At 42.7% G+C, this 22703-nt stretch overlaps 1 protein-coding gene across 6 annotated transcripts in view; it reads right to left on the bottom strand.

The window, feature by feature from the left end:
* Positions 1-2084: 2084 nt before the first annotated feature.
* LOC143279916 (EF-hand calcium-binding domain-containing protein 7-like) overlaps positions 2085-22703 on the bottom strand; it is a 54783-nt gene continuing 34164 nt past the window's right edge. For 4 of the 6 annotated variants that reach the window (XM_076584246.1, XM_076584247.1, XM_076584248.1 and 1 more), the window contains 5 exons: positions 17488-17636; positions 11696-11815; positions 7225-7314; positions 6126-6233; positions 2085-5255 (listed from right to left, as the gene is read on the bottom strand). In XM_076584246.1, coding sequence (XP_076440361.1) covers positions 5181-5255; positions 6126-6233; positions 7225-7314; positions 11696-11815; positions 17488-17636 — 542 coding nt within the window. In that variant the 3' untranslated portion in view covers positions 2085-5180. The remainder of the gene's footprint in view (positions 5256-6125; positions 6234-7224; positions 7315-11695; positions 11816-17487; positions 17637-22703) is intronic. The other 2 variants (XR_013054970.1, XR_013054971.1) reach the window with 2 other exon arrangements.

Below are 22703 nucleotides of genomic sequence, written 5' to 3'. Positions count from 1 at the left end.
TTGAGACCACTGACCACCCCCGAAAACGGAGTATGGCTGCCTACATGGCGGGGTAAAAACGGTCATACACGTAAAAGCCCACTCGTGTACATACGAGTGAACGTGGGAGTTGCAGCCCTCGAACGCAGAAGAAGAAGAAGAGACCACTGAGAGTCATTCCTATGTTGGTGCACACAGGTTGCTAAATATTTACCAGAGACAATTTTACTTGGTACTATGATTACCAGTGAGATACTTTGTAGAGACAAAGGGAAGGTATGTTTGGTACTTTGTAAAGTTATTATTGTATGTGGTTTAACTGTGGTTATGAAGATTGATAGTTTGTATTTTAGTCAGTGACATTTTTGGTGCACAGTTTGTATTAGTCATATATTTGGTACAATATTTTATGTCACTAATTGTTGGTTGAGGATAAGCTGAAGTAAATGGAGGTTCTGTATTCTACATGGATTTCTTTGAGGAGAGTGTATACATTTGCATACGTGGTGAATCGGTCCGACGACATATTGATGTTTGCATGTTATTCTAGCCTTTCATGGCAATGATGTTTAGCATATGTTTTGGTATTGTTTTGACCTGGGTTTTGGTTTTTGTATGTGTTCCAGGTGTGCTGCTAAATGCTAGCTGCTGCTAACTGCTAACTGCAAAGTTAGGATGTGCTGCTAAGTTAGGATGTGCTGATACGTGCTGTGTTAGGGAAATAAACACCTCAATTCATCTTACTAAAAGACCCTGCTGTGGTATGAGGAGAGAGTGGATTGTGCACCTATCCTCTGCCTGTTATCCTTCCTTCTTCTCCTTCTTCCCCTTTTACCCCCACTCCCACCCCTTTTACATACGTACCAGGTCAAAGCCGTGTATATGTACCAGGTCAAAGTGGTGTGTATGTACCAGGTCAGAGCAGCATGTATGTACCAGGTCAGAGTGGTGTGTATGTACCAGATCAGAGCGGTGTGTACCAGGTCAAAGCAGCATGTATGTACCAGAGCAGAGCAGTGTATATGTACCAGGTCATGGCAGTATGTATGTACCAGATCAGAGAGGTGTATATGTACCAGGTACAGATGGGACAGCTATGACACAACATAAACAACACAGCATGGGACAGATGTGACACAACATAAACAACACAGCATGGGACAGCTATGACACAACATAAACAACACAGCATGGGACAGATGTGACACAACATAAACAACACAGCATGGGACAGATGTGACACAACATAAACAACACAGTATGTGGCATATATGACACAACATAAACAACACAGTATGGGACTGCTATGACACAACATAAACATGACATAGGACAACTATAAATAACACAGTATGGGACAGCTATGACACAACATAAACAACATAACATGGGACAGATATGACAACATAAACAACACCGTATGGAACAGCTATGACAACATAAACAACATAACATGGGACAGCTATGACAACATAAACACAGCATGGGACAGATATGACACAACATAAACAACATAACAGTGTGGGACAGCTATGACAACATAAACAACACAGTATGGGACAGCTATGACAACATAAACAACACAGCATGGGACAGTTATGACACAACATAAGCAACACAGCATGGGACAGCTATGACAACATAAACAACACAGTATGGGACAGCTATGACACAACATAAACAACACAGTATGGGACAGCTATGACACAACATAAACAACACAGTATGGGACAGATATGACACAACATAAAACAACACAGCATGGGACAATTATGACACAACATAAACAACATAACATGGGACAGCTATGACACAACATAAGCAATACAGCATGGGACAGCTATGACAACATAAACAACACAGTATGGGACAGCTATGACAACATAAACAACACAGTATGGGACAGATATGACACAACATAAACAACACAGTATGGGACAGTTATGACACAATATAAACAACACAGCATGGGACAGATATGACACAACATAAACAACACAGTACAGGACAGATATGACACAACATAAACAACACAGTATAGGACAGATATGACACAACATAAACAACACAGCATGTGACAAATGTGACAAAATAATCAACAGACATCAGATCAGAATCACTTTTATTATTTCAACAAGAGAAATTAAGCTAATGGAGCTGTGCAGAAACAAAAAAATGTTCAACACAGCATTACCTGTTGGACTGAATCTGACTAAAATAGACAGGAAAACATTACCTGTTTGAAAAAAAAATCTGACAAAGCATGATCATACTGGGACCTAGCAACAAATACAGACAGACAATCTTCACAATGTATCACTGTTCAGAACCCTACATGGACATAAATAATGTTAACAAATACAGACATAAAACATATAACTGTTTAACTCCACATGGGCATAACTGATGTTAACAAATTCAAATGTACAGCATATCACTGTTTAGAACTCTACACAGACATAAATGTTGTTAACAAATACAGACATGCAACATATCACTGTTTAGACCTCTATAAAGACATAAATGATGTTAAAAATAAAAAATACAGACATTCTGTACAATACATCACACTTAACTCAAGAACTCTACAAGGATATAAATGTCATTGTGATTATACTTTGTTTTTGTTATATCTTACTCATGTGATGTGCCTTGAGCAATATTGTATTTTAATGAAAGGCGCAATAAAATAATTTGCTGTTATCATAATTGATGTGTACAAATACAGACCGACAATCCTTGTGACATATCACAGTTGACCTACGAAATCTACATGGCTATGAATGTGTTAACCCAAGAATTCTGCATGGCTATAAATGATGTCAACAACTGCAGACTGATAATCTGCACAACAAAGGACAGTTTATGTTTGAACTCTATATGGATGTAGATGACATTAACAAATACAGACAATCTGTGTGACATTTCACTGTTAAGAACTCTACATGGGTGTAAATATGTTGCTAAATACTGACAATCTGTGCGATACTTCACTGTTAAGAACTCTACATGGGTGTAAGTATGTGAACAAATACAGACAATCTGTGTGTGTTTTCACAGTTAGGAACTTTACATGGATATAAGTGATGTTCACAAATACAGACAACTTGCGTGACATTTCATAGTCAAGCAGTTTGCATGGATGTAAATGATGTTTTGATTGGACCTTGGACAGAACAATGGCAGCTATTTCAAAGAAAGATTTAACATTAATGAATACAATATTAGCACACAGACACGCACACATGCGCGCGCGCACGCACACACACACACACACACACACAGGCTCACACACACAGGCTCACACACATGAACAAATAGGCCACATCACATAGACACAAGGGAACCATCAACCGTCACTTCAACAGGGAACAGACACAACATAAAACTACATGAAGGAACCATTAACAGTCACTTCAACAGGGAACAGACACAACACAACATAAAACTACATGAAGCAACCATCAACCGTCACTTCAACAGGGAACAGACACAACACAACATAAAACTACATGAAGGAACCATTAACCGTCACTTCAACAGGGAACAGACACAACACAACATAAAACTACATGAAGGAACCATCAACCGTCACTTCAACAGGGAACAGACACAACATAAAACTACATGAAGGAACCATCAACCGTCACTTCAACAGGGAACAGACACAACACGACACAACATAAAACTACATCAAGGAACCATCAACAGTCACTTCAACAGGGAACAGACACAACACAACATAAAACTACATCAAGGAACCATCAACAGTCACTTCAACAGGGAACAGACACAACACAACACAACATAAAACTACATGAAGGAACCGTCAACCATCACTTCAACAGGGAACAGACACAACTTAAAACTACATGAAGGAACCATCAACCGTCACTTCAACAGGGAACAGACAAGACACAACATAAAACTACATGAAGGAACCATCAACCGTCACTTCAACAGGGAACAGACAAGACGCAACACAACATAAAACTACATGAAGGAACCATCAACTGTCACTTCAACAGGGAACAGACAAGACACAACATAAAACTACATCAAGGACTATCAACCTTCACTTCAACAGGGAACAGACACAACATAAAACTACATCAAGGACTATCAACCGTCACTTCAACAGGGAACAGACACAACACAATACAACATAAAACTACATCAAGGAACCATCAACCGTCACTTCAACAGGGAACAGACACAACACAACATAAAACTACATGAAGGACCATCAACCGTCACTTCAACAAGGAACAGACACAACACAACACAACATAAAACTACATCAAGGAACCATCAACCATCACTTCAACAGGGAACAGACACAACATAAAACTACATGAAGGAACCATCAACCGTCACTTCAACAGGGAACAGACAAAACATAAAACTACATGAAGGAACCATTAACAGTCACTTCAACAGGGAACAGACACAACATAAAACTACATGAAGGAACCATTAACAGTCACTTCAACAGGGAACAGACATAATACAACATAAAACTACATGAAGGACCATCAACCGTCACTTCAACAGGGAACAGACACAACACAACATAAAACTACATGAAGGACCATCAACCGTCACTTCAACAGGGAACAGACACAACTTAAAACTACATGAAGGAACCATCAACCGTCACTTCAACAGGGAACAGACACAACTTAAAACTACATGAAGGAACCATCAACCGTCACTTCAACAGGGAACAGACAAGACACAACATAAAACTACATGAAGGAACCATCAACCGTCACTTCAACAGGGAACAGACAAGACGCAACACAACATAAAACTACATGAAGGAACCATCAACTGTCACTTCAACAGGGAACAGACAAGACACAACATAAAACTACATCAAGGACTATCAACCTTCACTTCAACAGGGAACAGACACAACATAAAACTACATCAAGGACTATCAACCGTCACTTCAACAGGGAACAGACACAACACAATACAACATAAAACTACATCAAGGACCATCAACCGTCACTTCAACAGGGAACAGACACAACACAAAATAAAACTACATCAAGGAACCATCAACAGTCACTTCAACAGGGAACAGACACAACACAAAATAAAACTACATCAAGGAACCATCAACAGTCACTTCAACAGGGAACAGACAAGACACAACACAACATAAAACTACATCAAGGAACCATCAACCGTCACTATTTCAAAATGACTTCTGCACATCGTATGGACCACTCCCCTCTCTCGTCGCCTGGCAACATGTGTCCTGCCACCTGTTGTAACACACACACACACACACACACACACACACACACCCCAACACACAGACATACCCACTCATATACCGCCCACGCACACACACACACACACACACACTTATGTATTCTCAAAATGGGTTCAATTCCTTAAATATACTGTGGACAGGTATTTGTTTTGTGATATAAGCTCAAGCACACACACACACATATACACACACACATGCATACCCTCACACATGTGCTAGCACACACACATGATTACACTTGCTTTCATAAGTCCGCACGTGCACATGCACACTTTGGGTTTTTTTCATCACATGATATTATTTCAACAATATAATGAACACGCAGATTGGTTTAATACACACACAGACAAACACACACACACTCGCACACACACACACACACACACACACACTAACATACACACACTAACACAGATAAACGCTCACAAAGACACAAACACACACTAAAACACATATATGATAGTTGTGTCCAACTATGACCATCAGAACAGCAGAGGAGGCAACTGCTGTGCCGACTATTTGGGCTAGAATTTTATTATAGTGGAGAGTGTCTTGCCCAAGTTATATCCCCACTCTCTCAGCCAAGAGAGTTTTAGGACAGTCGGCGTTGGGATGGTTCCCAAAGGCCAACTCGCCCACAAGGCTGCAGCACTAAGAGCCAGTGCAATTTTGCCTCCTAGTTTGAGAGTCGTAGTCCTTCACAAAAGACTAAGCTGTAAATGGTTTCCCATTGACTGGAGAAACCATTGATAATACAGCTCTCACTTTGCTGTAGGCCCAAATGTAAAACTTATGTCAATCTGTGATATAAGCCAACTGTTGGGACACTAAAACACACACACAATATATATCCATATACCTTTCTGCTATGTCCTGGCACTGTGACCGTGTAAATCAGGCTGCCATGGTTACTGACACAGTTGACACTCCTGCTGCAGTCTAGCTCCAGTGTCACTTTGGTTCGTGACTGACCAACACACATCATGACATGTCATAACACATCACGACACATCATACCATGTCATAACACATCATAATATACAGCTCCAGGGTTACTTTGGTTCGTGACTGAACAACACACATCACGACACATCATGACATGTCATAACACATCATAACATACAGCTCCAGTGTCACTTTGGCTTGTGACTGAACAACACACATCATACCACATCATAACATGTCATAACACATACGGCTCCAGTGTCACTTTGGCTTGTGACGGACCAACACACATCATACCACATCATGACATGTCATAACACATACGGCTCCAGTGTCACTTTGGTTCGTGATGGACCAACACACATCACAAAACAACATGCCACACCATAACATGCCATAACACATCATAACATACAGCTCCAGTGTCACTTTGGTTCGTGACTGACCAACACACATCATGACATGTCATAACACATCATAACACACAGTTCCAGTGTCACTTTGGTTCATGACTGACCAACACACATGACGACACATCACGCCACATCATGACATGTTATAACACATCATAACACACAAAACTCCAGTGTCACTTTGGTTTGTGACTGACCAACACACATCACAACACATCATGCCACATCATGAAACATAATGGCACATTATAACACACAGCTCTAGTTTAACTTGAGTTCATAACTGAACAACTCACATCATGACACACACAGAAAAGTACACATTATTATATATGTCAACATCATTACACACTCACATCTACAAGATCGCACACAGCATGTGTCTTCATCATTTCACATACATGTATATATAACACACTTACAAAAGTCTATGTCATCACAAAAGTACACAACACACACACACACACACACACACACACACACACACAAATACACACACACACACACACACACGTCTAATATCACTTAAAGTGGAAGACGTTAAACTGAAGACTACTACTACTACTACTACTACACACACACACAGAGAGAGTACAGCACCTTGTTATCCACAAGCAGAGTGGCCCTGGCGTCCCCCACGTACGTGTAGAGAGTGAGGTCCTTCATGCCTTTCACTGGACTTCTCTCCCCCTGCCACACACACCACATCACTGGACTTCTCTCCCCCTGCCATACACATCACACATCAATGGACTTCTCTCCCCTGCCACACACACCACATCACTGGACTTCTCTCACCCTGCAACACACATCACATCACTGGACTTCTCTCACCCTGCAACACACATCACATCACTGGACTTCTCTCCCCCTGCCACACACACCACATTACTGGACTTCTCTCCCCATGCAACACACACCACATCACTGGACTTCTCTCCCCCTGCCACACACACCACATCACTGGACTTCTCTCCCCCTGCCACACACCACATCACTGGACTTCTCTCCCCCTGCCACACACACCACATCACTGGATTTCTCTCCCCCTGCCACACACATCACATCACTGGACTTCTCTCCCCCTGCCACACACACCACATCACTGGACTTCTCTCCCCCTGCCACACACACCACATTACTGGACTTCTCTCCCCATGCAACACACACCACATCACTGGACTTCTCTCCCCCTGCCACACACACCACATCACTGGACTTCTCTCCCCCTGCCACACACACCACATCACTGGACTTCTCTCCCCCTGCCACACACATCACTGGACTTCTCTCCCCTTGTACACACATCACTGGACGTCTCTCCCCCTGCCACACACACACCACATCACTGGACTTCTCTCCCCTTGTACACACATCACTTGACTTCTCTCCCCCTGCCACACACATCACATCACTGGACTTCTCTCCCCCTGCCACACACATCACACATCACTGGACTTCTCTCCCCTTGTACACACATCACTGGACTTCTCTCCCCCTGCCACACACACACCACATTACTGGACTTCTCTCGCCTTTTACACACATCACTGGACTTCTCTCCCCCTGCCACACACACCACATCACTGGACTTCTCTCCCCCTGCCACACACACCACATCACTGGACTTCTCTCCCCCTGCCACACACACCACATCACTGGACTCTCCCCCTGCCACACACATCACACATCACTGGACTTCTCTTCCCCTGCCACACACATCACACATCACTGACTTCTCTCCCCCTGCCACACACATCACACATCACTGGACTTCTCTCCCCTTGTACACACATCACTGGATTTCTCTCCCCCTGCCACACACATCACTGGACTTCTCTCCCCAAGTATACATATCACTGGACTTCTCTCCCTTTGTACACACATCACTGGACTTCTCTCCCCTTGTACACACATCACTGGACTTCTCTCCCCCTGCCACACACACCACATCACTGGACTTCTCTCCCCCTGCCACACACACCACATCACTGGATTTCTCTCCCCCTGCCACACACATCACACATCACTGGACTTCTCTCCCCAAGTACACACATCACTGGACTTCTCTCCCTTTGTACACACATCACTGGACTTCTCTCCCCCTGCCACACACACCACATCACTGGACTTCTCTCCCCCTGCCACACACACCACATCACTGGACTTCTCTCCCCCTGCCACACACATCACACATCACTGGACTTCTCTCCCCCTGCCACACACACCACATCACTGGACTTCTCTCCCCCTGCCACACACACCACATCACTGGACTTCTCTCCCCTCATACACACATCACTGGACTTCACTCCCCTGCCACACACACCACATCACTGGACTTCTCTCCCCTTGTACACACATCACTGGACTTCTCTCCCCTCGTACACACATCACTGGACTTTTCTCCCCTGACACACACATCACACATCACAGGGCATCTCTCCCTGGACTTCTCTCCTGAATGCACACATCACCACTGAACACACACACCACCCCACATCATTACTGGGTGAATTATCACAGAACTCGCATGATGAATCAGCCATTCTCTTATCACAGTGAATCACAGCTCTGATCTCTTCACATGATGCAATCAATCATTCCTGCATCATCAGAATTCATGCAGTTCTCAAATTTCGCTCATTTTGAGCTGTCCAGATTAATGTCTGTGCTTCACACATCATCCTCTGTTATCAATTTGTCCCTGTTACAAGTCACCCTCTATGACAGATAAATGTCTGTGCTACAAGTCACCCTCTATGACAGATTGATGTCTGTGCTACAAGTCACCCTCTATGACAGATAAATGTCTGTGTTACAAGTCACCCTCTATGACAGATTAATGTCTGTGCTACAAGTCACCCTCTATGACAGATAAATGTCTGTGTTACAAGTCACCCTCTATGACAGATTAATGTCTGCACTACAAGTCACCCTCTATGATAGATTAATGTCTGTGCTACAAGTCACCCTCTATGACAGATTAATGTCTGTGCTACAAGTCACCCTCTATGACAGATTGATGTCTGTGTTACAAGTCACCCTCTATGACAGACTGATGTCTGTGTTAAAAGTCACCCTCTATGACAGACTGATGTCTGTGTTACAAGTCACCCTCTATGACAGATTAATGTCTGCACTACAAGTCACCCTCTATGATAGATTAATGTCTGTGCTACAAGTCACCCTCTATGACAGATTGATGTCTGTGTTACAAGTCACCCTCTATGACAGACTGATGTCTGTGTTACAAGTCACCCTCTATGACAGACTGATGTCTGTGTTACAAGTCACCCTCTACGGCAGATTAATGTCTGTGCTACAAGTCACCCTCTATGGCAGATTGATGTCTGTGCTACAAGTCACCCTCTATGGCAGATTGATGTCTGTGTTACAAGTCACCCTCTATGGCAGATTAATGTCTGTGTTACAAGTCACCCTCTATGGCAGATTAATATCCCTGTTACAAGTCACCCTCTATGACAGATTGATGTCTGTGCTACAAGTCACCCTCTATGACAGATTAATGTCTGTGCTACAAGTCACCCTCTATGACAGATTGATGTCTGTGTTACAAGTCACCCTCTATGACAGATTGATGTCTGTGCTACAAGTCACCCTCTATGGCAGATTAATGTCTGCACTACAAGTCACCCTCTATGGCAGATAAATGTCTGTGCTACAAGTCACCCTCTATGGCAGATAAATGGCTGTGCTACAAGTCACCCTCTATGGCAGATAAATGTCTGTGCTACAAGTCACCCTCTATGGCAGATTAATGTCTGCACTACAAGTCACCCTCTATGACAGATTAATGTCTGTGCTACAAGTCACCCTCTATGACAGATTGATGTCTGTGCTACAAGTCACCCTCTATGGCAGATAAATGTCTGTGCTACAAGTCACCCTCTATGACAGATAAATGTCTGTGTTACAAGTCACCCTCTATGACAGATAAATGTCTGTGCTACAAGTCACCCTCTATGACAGATTGATGTCTGTGTTACAAGTCACCCTCTATGACAGATTGATGTCTGTGCTACAAGTCACCCTCTATGACAGATTGATGTCTGTGCTACAAGTCACCCTCTATGACAGATTAATGTCTGTGCTACAAGTCACCCTCTATGACAGATTGATGTCTGTGTTACAAGTCACCTTACTGATGTCTGTGCTACAAGTCACCCTCTATGACAGATTAATGTCTGTGCTACAAGTCACCCTCTATGACAGACTGATGTCTGTGCTACAAGTCACCCTCTATGACAGATAAATGTCTGTGCTACACACATCACTACACATGTCACACTGTGATGGATTAATGTCTGTATGACACAAGTCGCTACACACATCACACCCTGTTAAAATGTTTTTATGACACACATTACTACATGTCACCCTCTGTGAAAGATTAATGTCTGTGGTACTCGCATTACTACACACATCACACTCTGAAGATTAATGTCTGTATTTCACACATCACTGCACACATCACCCTGTGTGACAGATTCATGTCTGTATTACACATATCACTACACACATCACACTGTCTGACATTAATATCTGTGTTACAAGTGTTATTACCCTCTGTGACTGTTCAATGTCTGTGCTATGCATGTCGCTGTACACATCACGCTGTGTGACAGATTAATGTCTGTATAACACACTCACTACACATGCCACCCTGTGTGACAAATGAATGCATGTGCTTCTACTTGTCACCCCTCTGTGACTAACCCATTCTGTGTGTCACACAATCACTCATCTACAAGCCTGACCTTAGATGTATCTTGACCAGAGCAAACATACTATGTGAGTCGACTGTCTTCTTCTGCTTATGTATGGAATGAAAATGTATGACCACTGCACTTAGCACACACAGACAGTGGCTGACCTTGACCATGACCCCTGTATTCAGCACACACACAAAGGCTGACCTTGGCCATGACCCCTGTAATCAGCACACAGACAGTGGCTGACCTTGACCATGACCCCTGTATTCAGCACACACACACAAAGGCTGACCTTGGCCATGACCCCTGTAATCAGCACACAGACAGTTGCTGACCTTGGCCATGACAGAAGTGCAGACAGCATTCTCCAGGGTTTTGCCGGGGTTGTCCAACTCTGTCACTTTCAGCGTGGCCTTTCCAAACTCCGCAAACACACTGAGCAGGAAGGGGCAGGCCTGCAACACACACACATCAGTGGCGGACATTATTTCATTCATGCTACTCCCTGCACTGTCACAAATCAGCCCCTTCCCATCTCTGTGGCTGCCTTCACCTCTACACTCCATCTCGCTCACTACGATCAGCTTCGGATCCACTCTGTTTACGCATGCCCAGATTCAAGCTCTCGACTGTTGGCCGCCGTTCTTTCTCTGTCTCTGGACCTTGCAACTGGAATGAACTTCCTCTTCTCCACACTCAACTCTTTCAAGTCTGGCCTTAAAACCCACCTCTTCCCAAAATAGCCTCCCTTGCCTGCCTCTTCCTTGTCTTCAGTTTCTCCAGTTTTAGAGTTATGCATGCGTGTGAATGACTGGTGCGAAAGAGCTTTGATTTGTCTCTGCACAAGATTCAGCGCTATATAAATACCATTATTATTACTATCATTATTATTATTATTATTACTGTTGTTAAAACATGTACAAAATCCACTGAGTTTATGAAATGAAAAAAAAAAAAAATTACTGTAAATGGACAATGTGTAAACCGCAAAAGTTTTTGAGCTCTCCAAAAAGTTTTTTTCTGGAATGTGATCATTTCTATCTACCCAAGCTACCTGAGCGCCATCACAAAATGAATTGTCATGTTTTAACCTCTTCAGTGCCCAATGACATATATATATATATATATACATCAGCAAAAAATGCTTCCCTGTTTGCCCCATGACTCCGTGGCTGATCCAGAATTGACCTCTAAGACAACACACCCCCTTGTTCAGGGCAGGGCAGGGAGAGAGTGATGGAGAGGGTGGAACAATGTCATGCAGTGCTGGAATCACTGGAGAAGCGTGGTGGGGTTTTTTTTCAAAATCATGCTGGCACTGCTCAAAGAAGGGGACTGCCTGCTGGCGAAAGTCTGGAGTACTCACCCTCCCTCCCCTGCACTGTGTGCCAACAGTGTCACTGTTAACCTTTTTGATATTGTGCCAACAGGGGTCACTGTTAACCTTTTTGATATTGTGCCAACAGGGTCACTGTTAACCTTTTTGATATTGTGCCAACTGGGTCACTGTTAACCTTTTTGATATTGTGCCAACAGGGTCACTGTTAACCTTTTTGATATTGTGCCAACTGGGTCACTGTTAACCTTTTTGATATTGTGCCAACAGTGTCACTGTTAACCTTTTTGATACTGTGCCAACTGGGTCAATGTTAACCTTTTGATATTGTGCTAACAGGGTCACTGTTAACCTTTTGATATTGTGCCACCAACTGGGTCACTGTTAACCTTTTGATATTGTGCCAACTGGGTCATGGTTAACCTTTTGATATTGTGCCAACTGGGCCATTGTTAACTTTTTGATATTGTGCCAACTGGGTCACAGTTAACCTTTTTGATATTGTGCCAACTGCGTCACTGTTAACCTTTTTGATATAAAGCCAAATGGGTCACAGTTAACCTTTTGAAATTGTGCCAACAGGGTCACAGTTAACCTTTTGATATTGTGCCAACAGGGTAACTGTTAACCTTTTTGATATTGTGCCAACAGGGTCACTGTTAACCTTTTTGATATTGTGCCAACAATGTCACTGTTAACCTTTTGATATTGTGCCAACAGGGTCACTGTTAACCTTTTTGATATTGTGCCAACTGGGTCACTGTTAACCTTTTGATATTGTGCCAACTGGGTCACTGTTAACCTTTTGATATTGTGCCAACTGGGTCACTGTTAACCTTTTGATATTGTGTCAACTGGGTCACTGTTAACCTTTTGATATTGTGCCAACTGGGTCACTGTTAACCTTTTGATATTGTGCCAACTGGGTCACTGTTAACCTTTTTGATATTGTGCCAACTGGGTCACTGTTAACCTTTTGATATTATGCCAACAGGGTCACTGTTAACCTTTTTTGATACTGTCTGAAAGTGAGCATGAAGCGATTGGCCTGACACAGGCAGGCGTCACATGTGAAGGAAGTGTGTGTGTGTGTGTGTGTGTGTGTGTGTGTGTGTGTGTGTGTGTGTGATATTTTTTTTATTTCTCATGAAAAAACAACAACTAAAGGAAACAATCTGATGCTGACTGCATTTCTTCTGCCGTTGCCAAGAAACTGAATAATGGGCTGAAAATGTGTAGAATACCATAAGTTTGGATTATAATCCATGACTATGTGTACAAAAGATACAACGACACATTTGTTTTGGGGTTTGGTTTTTTGGGTTTTTTTTCATTTTAGCTGCTTTTACTTACAGTCTATAACACATATCCAGAAAGTATGTGAAATTTGTTTTTCTCACATTTATGAACCACTCATTGCTAACGAGTACGTTAAGTAAACATCAAACTATCAGATACTAATAATCTGTTCTTTTTCCTTTCAGAGAAGTATGGGCTATGTATACTTTCTTGCAGTGGTTTGTGTGCGAGAATATTCTGTAACTTATTACCCCTCATGAACCCAAAATTAAACAACTGACCCCTCTGGCTACAAAACCAAGTCACTTCCTCAACCATCTCGTGGAGGTGGCATCACCATCGTCTACAGAGACATCTTGAGTCTTCCCTTTCCTTCTCACACAACCACGCCTTTCTACATGATTCTTTTGAAATGCTCAAAGTCACTGTCAATGTCCCCGGTCACTCAGTCATCTTCTGTTATCTCTATCCTCCTCTTCCTAGTCGTAAGAACATCCCTATTGTGTCTTCTCTGTTTCACGAAGAGTTCCAAACACTACTTGATTGCTACAACATTCGTTCTGGCAAACTCATCATCCTTGGAGATTTCAACTTTCATTTAGACAACCAAACTTCCACTGATGTCAAACGCCTATGTCTCTCTCTGTCCAATCATTCTCTCTCTCAGCTCATCACAGAACCAACACACAGATCTAGCCATACTTTGGACTGGCTATCACACGTGACTCTGATGCCATAATTTCATCAGTGAATGTAACTGATGAACTTTCTTCTGACCATTCTGCTGTTATTTTCAAGCTTAAAACTTCAAAACCTACCATAACCAAAAAATCTGTTACTGATCGCAACCTGAAATCTGTCAACATCGACACTTTTTCTTTTCAAACAACTGAACGCCTTTCCTAAATTTCTTCCTGTACCACCTTCTCTGCACATTACAACACTGTCCTCTCTCAGCTGCTGGATGAACATGCACACCCCACTACCCACATGCTCCCTGACAGACCTTATGCCCCATGGCACACACAAGACATTTGCATTGCAAAACACAAGAGTTTCCAATTGGAACAGCAATGGCGATCAACAAAACTGTAAGTTCACATCAAATCTTCCAAAAACAAATAAACAAAGTCAAACATATGATCTCATCAATGAAGACGAACTTCTTTTCTTCTCAAGTTCTTGATGCCACATCCACCAAATCTCTTTATTCCATCATGTCAAATCTTCTTGGTACTGCAAAAAGGACTCCTCTTCCTTCTGCCTGCACTTTATCTGAACTCCCGAATGTCTTCTCTTTCTTTTTCAACAAAGTCCAAAAATATTCGTACAAGCTTGGACCAAACACCTTTCCAACCTGCTCATCCTGAACCTCAGTTCACGCACTCCACTCCTCTCCACTCCTTCAACCCCTTGACTGAAACAGAAGTCCATGAAATTCTGAAGGAAGTGACAATCATCCTGTCAGCTCGATCCTATATCAGCCTCTGTCTTTTCCCAGTGTGTCTCACAGCTTCTACCTACAATCACCAATATTGTCAACTCATCCCTTATCACTGGAACTTTTCCATCCACTTTCAAACTGCAATTGTCCAGCCTCTTTTGAAGAAATCCAACCTTGACTCAAACATTTTGAAAAACTATCAATCAGTTTCTAATCTTCCTTTCCTGTCTAAACTCCCTGAAAAAGCTGTCCTGAAGCAGCTCAACAACCACCTCTGTTTCAACAATCTCCTCCACCCTTTTCAGTCTGCCTATTGTGTTGACCACAGCACCGAAACCACTCTGCTCCACATCCTGAATAATCTACTGCTAGCATCCGACTCAGGAAAAATCTCCCTTCTCACTCTTCTCGACTTGTCAGTCGCCTTTGACACAATCTTTCTTTCCCATCTTCATTTTACATTTGGTATCAATGGCACTGCTCTCTGCTGGTTCGAATCATATCTCACCAACCAATTCCAGTCTGTCATCGTTGATAATTATCAGTCTGAACCCATTAAAGTCAAACAAGGAGTCCCACAGGGATCTGTTTTAGGCCCAGTGATCTTCACACTGTACACTGCTCTTCTCGCTAAAATGATCAACCACCACAATGTAAGCCATCATTCTTATGCTGATGACACTCAACGTCAGAAAAGTGACACCCTTGAAAATTTGTCCTCGCTCTTGCAAGAAACATCCAACTGCTTCCTGGACTTTCAAAACTGGATAACGCTAAATTCTTCTCCTTCTTCCTCGTTCTGCCTCCCATTAGATGAGCAGCCCAGTGTCCTCGATGAAGGCTGCCGTCTGTTGCAGCTTCTCCAGGGTGCCATACAGTTTGGCTTCCACTGCTGTCGGTGTTGGCCAGTACTTCCTCCTGGATGCTGCATGTGTCCAACAGTTTTGAAGGAGATGACCCAAAATAAATTACAATTAAAAGCGGACAAGATTGAGCAATCATCATCACAGCTAAGCAAAAACTCTCTTCCATCTCAACTGACACAATCAAACTTGGCAATAACTCCATCCTTCTTTCCAGCTCAGTCAGGAACTTTGATGTTGTCCTTGACAACTGTCCATGCAAAAATTTATCAATCAGACCTGCCAATCCTGCTACTGTCAATTGCGGCGCATCAGTTCCATAAAGATATATCTGTCCACCGATGTGACATCTAGACCTGTCATTTCTGTCATTCTCTCTTGCCTTGACTACTGTAACTCCCTATTTATTGTATGGTTTGCCTGCTTCATACATTCTGTCCCTTCAGCGCATAAAAAAAAACCTCTGCTGTCAGACTTGTTCGCAGAAAGAAAAGATCTGAGTGCATCACTCCTCTTTCGCAACATCACCATTGGCTCCCTGTCTCACACATAATAAAGTACAAGATCAGCACTATGTTATAAATGTACACAAATCTGCCCCATCCTATCTCTGACTGCCTTCACCTCTACACCCCATCTCGCTCTCTACGATCAACTTCGGACCCACTCTGTTTACGCATACCCAGATTCAAACACTCCACTGTCAGCCGCCGTTTTTTCTCTGTCTATGGACCTTTCTTGTGGAATGAACTTCCTCTTCGCTTCGTCAGGTCCCCGCACTCAGCTTTTTCAAGTCTGACCTTGAAACCCATCTATTTCCAAAATAGTTTCCTTCCCATGCCTCTTCTTTGTCTTCAGTTTATCAAGTTTAGAGTTATGCATGCATGAGAATGACTGGTTTGAAAGCACTTTGATTTGTCTCTGCACAAGATTCAGCTATATAAATACCAATTATTATCATCGTTATTCACAACCAAAAAACATCTGGCAAATAGGAAGCACAAGCCAAAATAATTCCTGGCACTGAAGAGGTTAAAACTTCAAACTAACAGAACAGAACCTAACAGATGGAGGGACAGAGAAACAGACAGAGGGACAGATAGACAGAGACAGAAAGAGGAACAGATAGACAGAGGGAAAGACACTGGGAGGAACAGAGAGACAGACTGACAGAGGGACAGAGACCTCGTCCATCTGCAGGGCCCGGTTGAAGCCCATGTTGTTGAGGGTGATCCACAGGTCGTCTGTGTCGCCTTCATTGTCCTCAGCCTCCATTTCATTCAGCTGGATGAAGCCAAGCTTTGATATCTCCCCTTCTTTCATATCCACATTTTCTGCACAGATATCTTCTGCTGTCTCACATCACACCACATCGCACATCCTTTCATATGCCACACCACACGTCCTTTCCTATACCACATCACATGTTCTATCCTATACCACATCACACGACCTTTCCTATACCACACCGCATGTCCTTTCCTATACCACATCACATGTTCTATCCTATACCACATCACACAACCTTTCCTATACCACACCACATGACCTTTCCTATACCACACCACATGTTCTCTACTTTGCCACATCACATGTCCTTTCCTATACCACATCACATGTTCTATCCTGTACTACATCACACAACCTTTCCTATACCACACCACATGTTCTATACTTTGCCACATCACATGTTCTTTCCTATACCACATCACACGTCCTTTCCTATACCATATAACATGTCCTATCCTATATCCCATCACATCCCATCACATGTCCTATCCCATATCCCATCACCATATCACATACCCCATCACCATATCCCATACCCCATCACATACCCCCATCACATGTCCTATCCCATACTCCATCACATACCCTATCACCATATCACATACCCTATCACCATATCACATACCCCATTACATTCCCTATCCCATACCCCATCACCATATCACACACCCACCATATCACATACCCCATCACACGTCCTATCACATGTCCTATCCCATACCCCATCACCATATCACATACCCCATCACATGTCCTATCCCATACCCCATCACCATATCACATACCCCATCACATGTCCTATCCCATACCCCATCACCATATCACATACCCCATCACATGTCCTATCCTATACCCCATCACCATATCACATACCCTATCACATGTCCTATCCCATACCCCATCACCATATCACATACCCCATCACATGTCCTATCCCATACCCCATCCCATGTCCTACACCATACCCCATCCCATACCCCATCACATGTCCCACCCCATACCCCATCACATGTCCTATCCCATACCCCATCACATACCCCATCACCATATCACATACCCCATCACACGTCCTTTCCTATACCACACTGTGCTTTACATCACATGTCCTATTCTATGCCACATTGTACAATACATTACATGTCCTATACCACACTGTCCTATACATCACATGTCCAATACCACACTGTCCTACACATCTATACACCACATGTCCAATACCACACTGTCCTATACATCTATACACCACATGTCCTATACCACACTGTGCTATACATCACATGTCCTATACCACACATTCCTATACACCACATGTCCAATACCACACTGTCCTATACATCTATACACCACATGTCCTATACCACACTGTGCTATACATCACATGTCCTATACCACACATTCCTATACATCACATGTCCTAGTCTATACCACACTGTCCAATACATCACATGTCCTATACCACACTGTCCGATACAGCTATACGTCACATGTCCTATACCACACCGTCCTATACATCACATGTCCTATACCACACTGTCCTATACATCACATGTCCTAGTCTATACCAGTCCTAAACCACACTGTCCTATACATCTATACACCACATGTCCTATACCACACTGTGCTATACATCACATGTCCTATACATCACATGTCCTATACCACACTGTGCTATACATCACATGTCCTATACCACACTGTCCTATGCATCACATGTCCTAATCTATACCACACTATCTCACATTCCACACGAAATGAAGACCAACACTGTCACCTCTCACATGTCATTCACCATATCTGTCACAGCCATCAAACTAAATATGTACTATTGTTGGAACATAATCGTTTCGTTGTTGCAGAGTTTAGTTGTTTTAGAATGAATATTAAAAGCCCTAGAAATAGTGTAGACCCGCCTGCCACTTCAACATGTTACATTGGATAGGTGAGCTACCTTTATATGTACAGTATTGTATCACTATATAGATCTATAGAGATCTATTGTTTGGGAAGCGTCCCGGTTAGAAGTCATTTTAGATATAAACGTAAAAACCTTTAGAGACAGAAGTTAGAATTGTTCTGAAACTGTCATTGGAAAACAGTTTGTGTGATTGTTGGAGCCTTCAGTTGTACAAGATTCGTTCTAGTAGGGTTCAGCTTCGTTGTATTCTGTGCATATTCTAGCTGTAGACTCCCAAAACGGGGGAGTAACAAGTTAGGAGTGTTGATTAGCCTAATAATCCTAGTGCAAATCCTTAAGGATTTAGGATTCCAAGTGGGCAAAATTCGTCTGTCCTGTCAGTTACATGTGTTGAGGTAAGCTAACCTAATTTTTTTGTAAATAGCCAATAAATTAATTAAGTTAATATGCAAATAAATAACTCAAGTATTTTAAACGGTTAATTCTAAAAGTTAATGGTTAAATAGTTTATTATTCTCATTATAATTAATTATCTAATGAACGAATGAATGTACGTAAAAAAGTTGTGTCACTTGTCCAGTTAAGCAAGTATGTTGATAGCTGAAATATGTTTTATTCTCTAAGTTAAACGGGTAAAATAATTTAGGTATACATCTATGTTTTCAGTAAAATGCAGATGACAGAAAAGATCGTAGAAAGCATAGATTAGATCAGTTTGGGTTGCAAGATAAATAAACCTAGTATTCCATAGGTTATCGGTAAATTATCTTGTAGGATAATATTTAGATAATTCGGGTAGATGATCTATTTTCCAGCAAACAAATAGGTTGTTAAAAATAAGTTCTGAGAAAAAAGTTTCAGAGAAAAAAAAAGGCTGTTTCGCAGTGGGTAGCTTTTAGCGATTTTTTGGCAAAGTTTTGGGAACGGCGTTTCTCAAAAGTAAATTGGGGAAAGCTAGTTGGAATATAAAGTCAATGTGAGTGTTGTACAAATCTTTAAGGTTAATTAACGTTTACGAATAATATGTGTGAAGAATGAAAGTGGTCTACGATTTGTGTAATAATGAACAAATGAAGTCTGAATGAGAAGTGTGGTTGAATGAGAAAAATGTTAATAGTATTTTATTGATGCAATAATGGGGTTTGTGCATTGCCTCTCAGGTGGCAGGCTGCTCCAGGCCATGGGCTGTGCATTCTGGAGACTCCAGGGTCCATTTTCTGTGCCCTATCTCGTACCCCATTTCCACTAACCATTTCCCTTACACCCCTGCTCCTCCCCTTCTAAAGGACTACGACCCTCTGCGATCTTTTGGGATCTACGCCTGTAGAGTAAACGGCCAGACTGTGTGTCAGCTGTGGGGTGGGCTTTGGACAGGCTTTATTTTTACTTCATCAAGGCGGAACTGTGGATCAGCTTTTGGGGTGGGCGACAGAGAGACGTTTAATTTACATCGGCATGGGTAAGTGGGTTAGCTTCGTGTTCTTTGTCAACTTGGGGTAGCTTCTTTGATCGTCATCAACATTGGGAGGGCATCGCTTAACTTCATTTAACATTGGGTTAGCATCAATGGTGGTTCATCAGCGTGGGATAGCATTAGTGTTTATCCTCGGCGTTTAGATCTGCTGGTTGAACAGTCAGACTCCAAGGGAGAGGAGAATAATCATCACGATTTTATTGTGGACACTATCCTGGTAAAAAAAAAAGTGTTATTATTAGTATTTCCCTGGACAGTTTGAGGAGGAACTTGACGGAAGACTATTAATTAATTTAGTGACCTATGTAAGGGTCAAAGGACTTGGTTGAGCGAATGTGTATGAATGTGTGTTAGAGTAGATGTATGACTGAGAGAGTGCAAGGTGCGTCGGAGTAGAGTAGTATCAAAATCTGATGTCATGGGTGAATGAATAAATGTTTGTATGACTGGTCATTAAGCCCGTGTCGTTGTTGATATTTTGTATGTACGTCCATGTCTATGTTCAGGGCTAAGGGGGCATATCTTATCTAATATCGGCTATTTCTTTTCTTGACTGTCCATCTCTAACTCTATAGGGTTCTTCTCTTCTCACCTCTTTAAACCTCGTCTATCCCCTCCAAACTATCCTCTCCTCATTAAATCTGCTTTCTGACAATCTCACACCTCTCACCTGTCATTCATCTGGACACACCTCTCACCTGTGATTCTTCATCTCACCTGTCATTCATTGTCACCTAACACCTCTCACCTGTCATTCATTGTCACCTCACACCTCTCATCTCTCATTCATTGTCACCTCACACCTCTCACCTGTCATTCGTTGTCACCTCACACCTCTCACCTGTCATTCATTATTATCTCACACCTCTCACCTGTCATTCTTCGTCACCTCACACCTCTCACCTGTCATTCAAGGTTAGTCCACACCCCTCATCTCTCATTTGTTGTCACCTCACACCTCTCACCTGTCATTCGTTGTCACCTCACACCTGTCATTCGTTGTCACCTCACACCTCTCACCTGTCATTCGTTGTCACCTCACACCTCTCACCTGTCATTCAAGGTTAGTCCACACCCCTCATCTCTCATTCATTGTCACCTCACACCTCTCACCTGTCATTCGTTGTCACCTCACACCTCTCACCTATCATTCAAGGTCAGTCCACACCCCTCATCTCTCATTCATTGTCACCTCACACCTCTCACCTGTCTTTCATTGTCACCTCACACCTCTCACCTGTCATTCGTTGTCACCTCACACCTCTCACCTGTCATTCAAGGTCAGTCCACACCCCTCATCTCTCATTCATTGTCACCTCACACCTCTCACCTGTCTTTCATTGTCACCTCACACCTCTCACCTGTCATTCGTTGTCACCTCACACCTCTCACCTGTCATTCAAGGTCAGTCCACACCCCTCATCTCTCATTCATTGTCACCTCACACCTCTCACCTGTCATTCATTGTCACCTCACACCTCTCACCTGTCATTCAAGGTCAGTCCACACCCCTCATCTCTCATTCATTGTCACCTCACACCTCTCACCTGTCATTCGTTGTCACCTCACACCTCTCACCTGTCATTCGTTGTCACCTCACACCTCTCACCTGTCATTCATTGTCACCTCACACCTCTCACCTGTCATTCATTGTCACCTCACACCTCTCACCTGTCATTCAAGGTCAGTCCACACCTCTCATCTCTCATTCACTGTCATCTC

The sequence above is a fragment of the Babylonia areolata genome, chromosome 3 (assembly GCF_041734735.1).
Source record: "Babylonia areolata isolate BAREFJ2019XMU chromosome 3, ASM4173473v1, whole genome shotgun sequence".
NCBI classification, from domain to species: Eukaryota; Metazoa; Mollusca; class Gastropoda; order Neogastropoda; family Buccinidae; genus Babylonia; species Babylonia areolata.
This window is presented reverse-complemented; position numbering and strand designations above follow the sequence as displayed.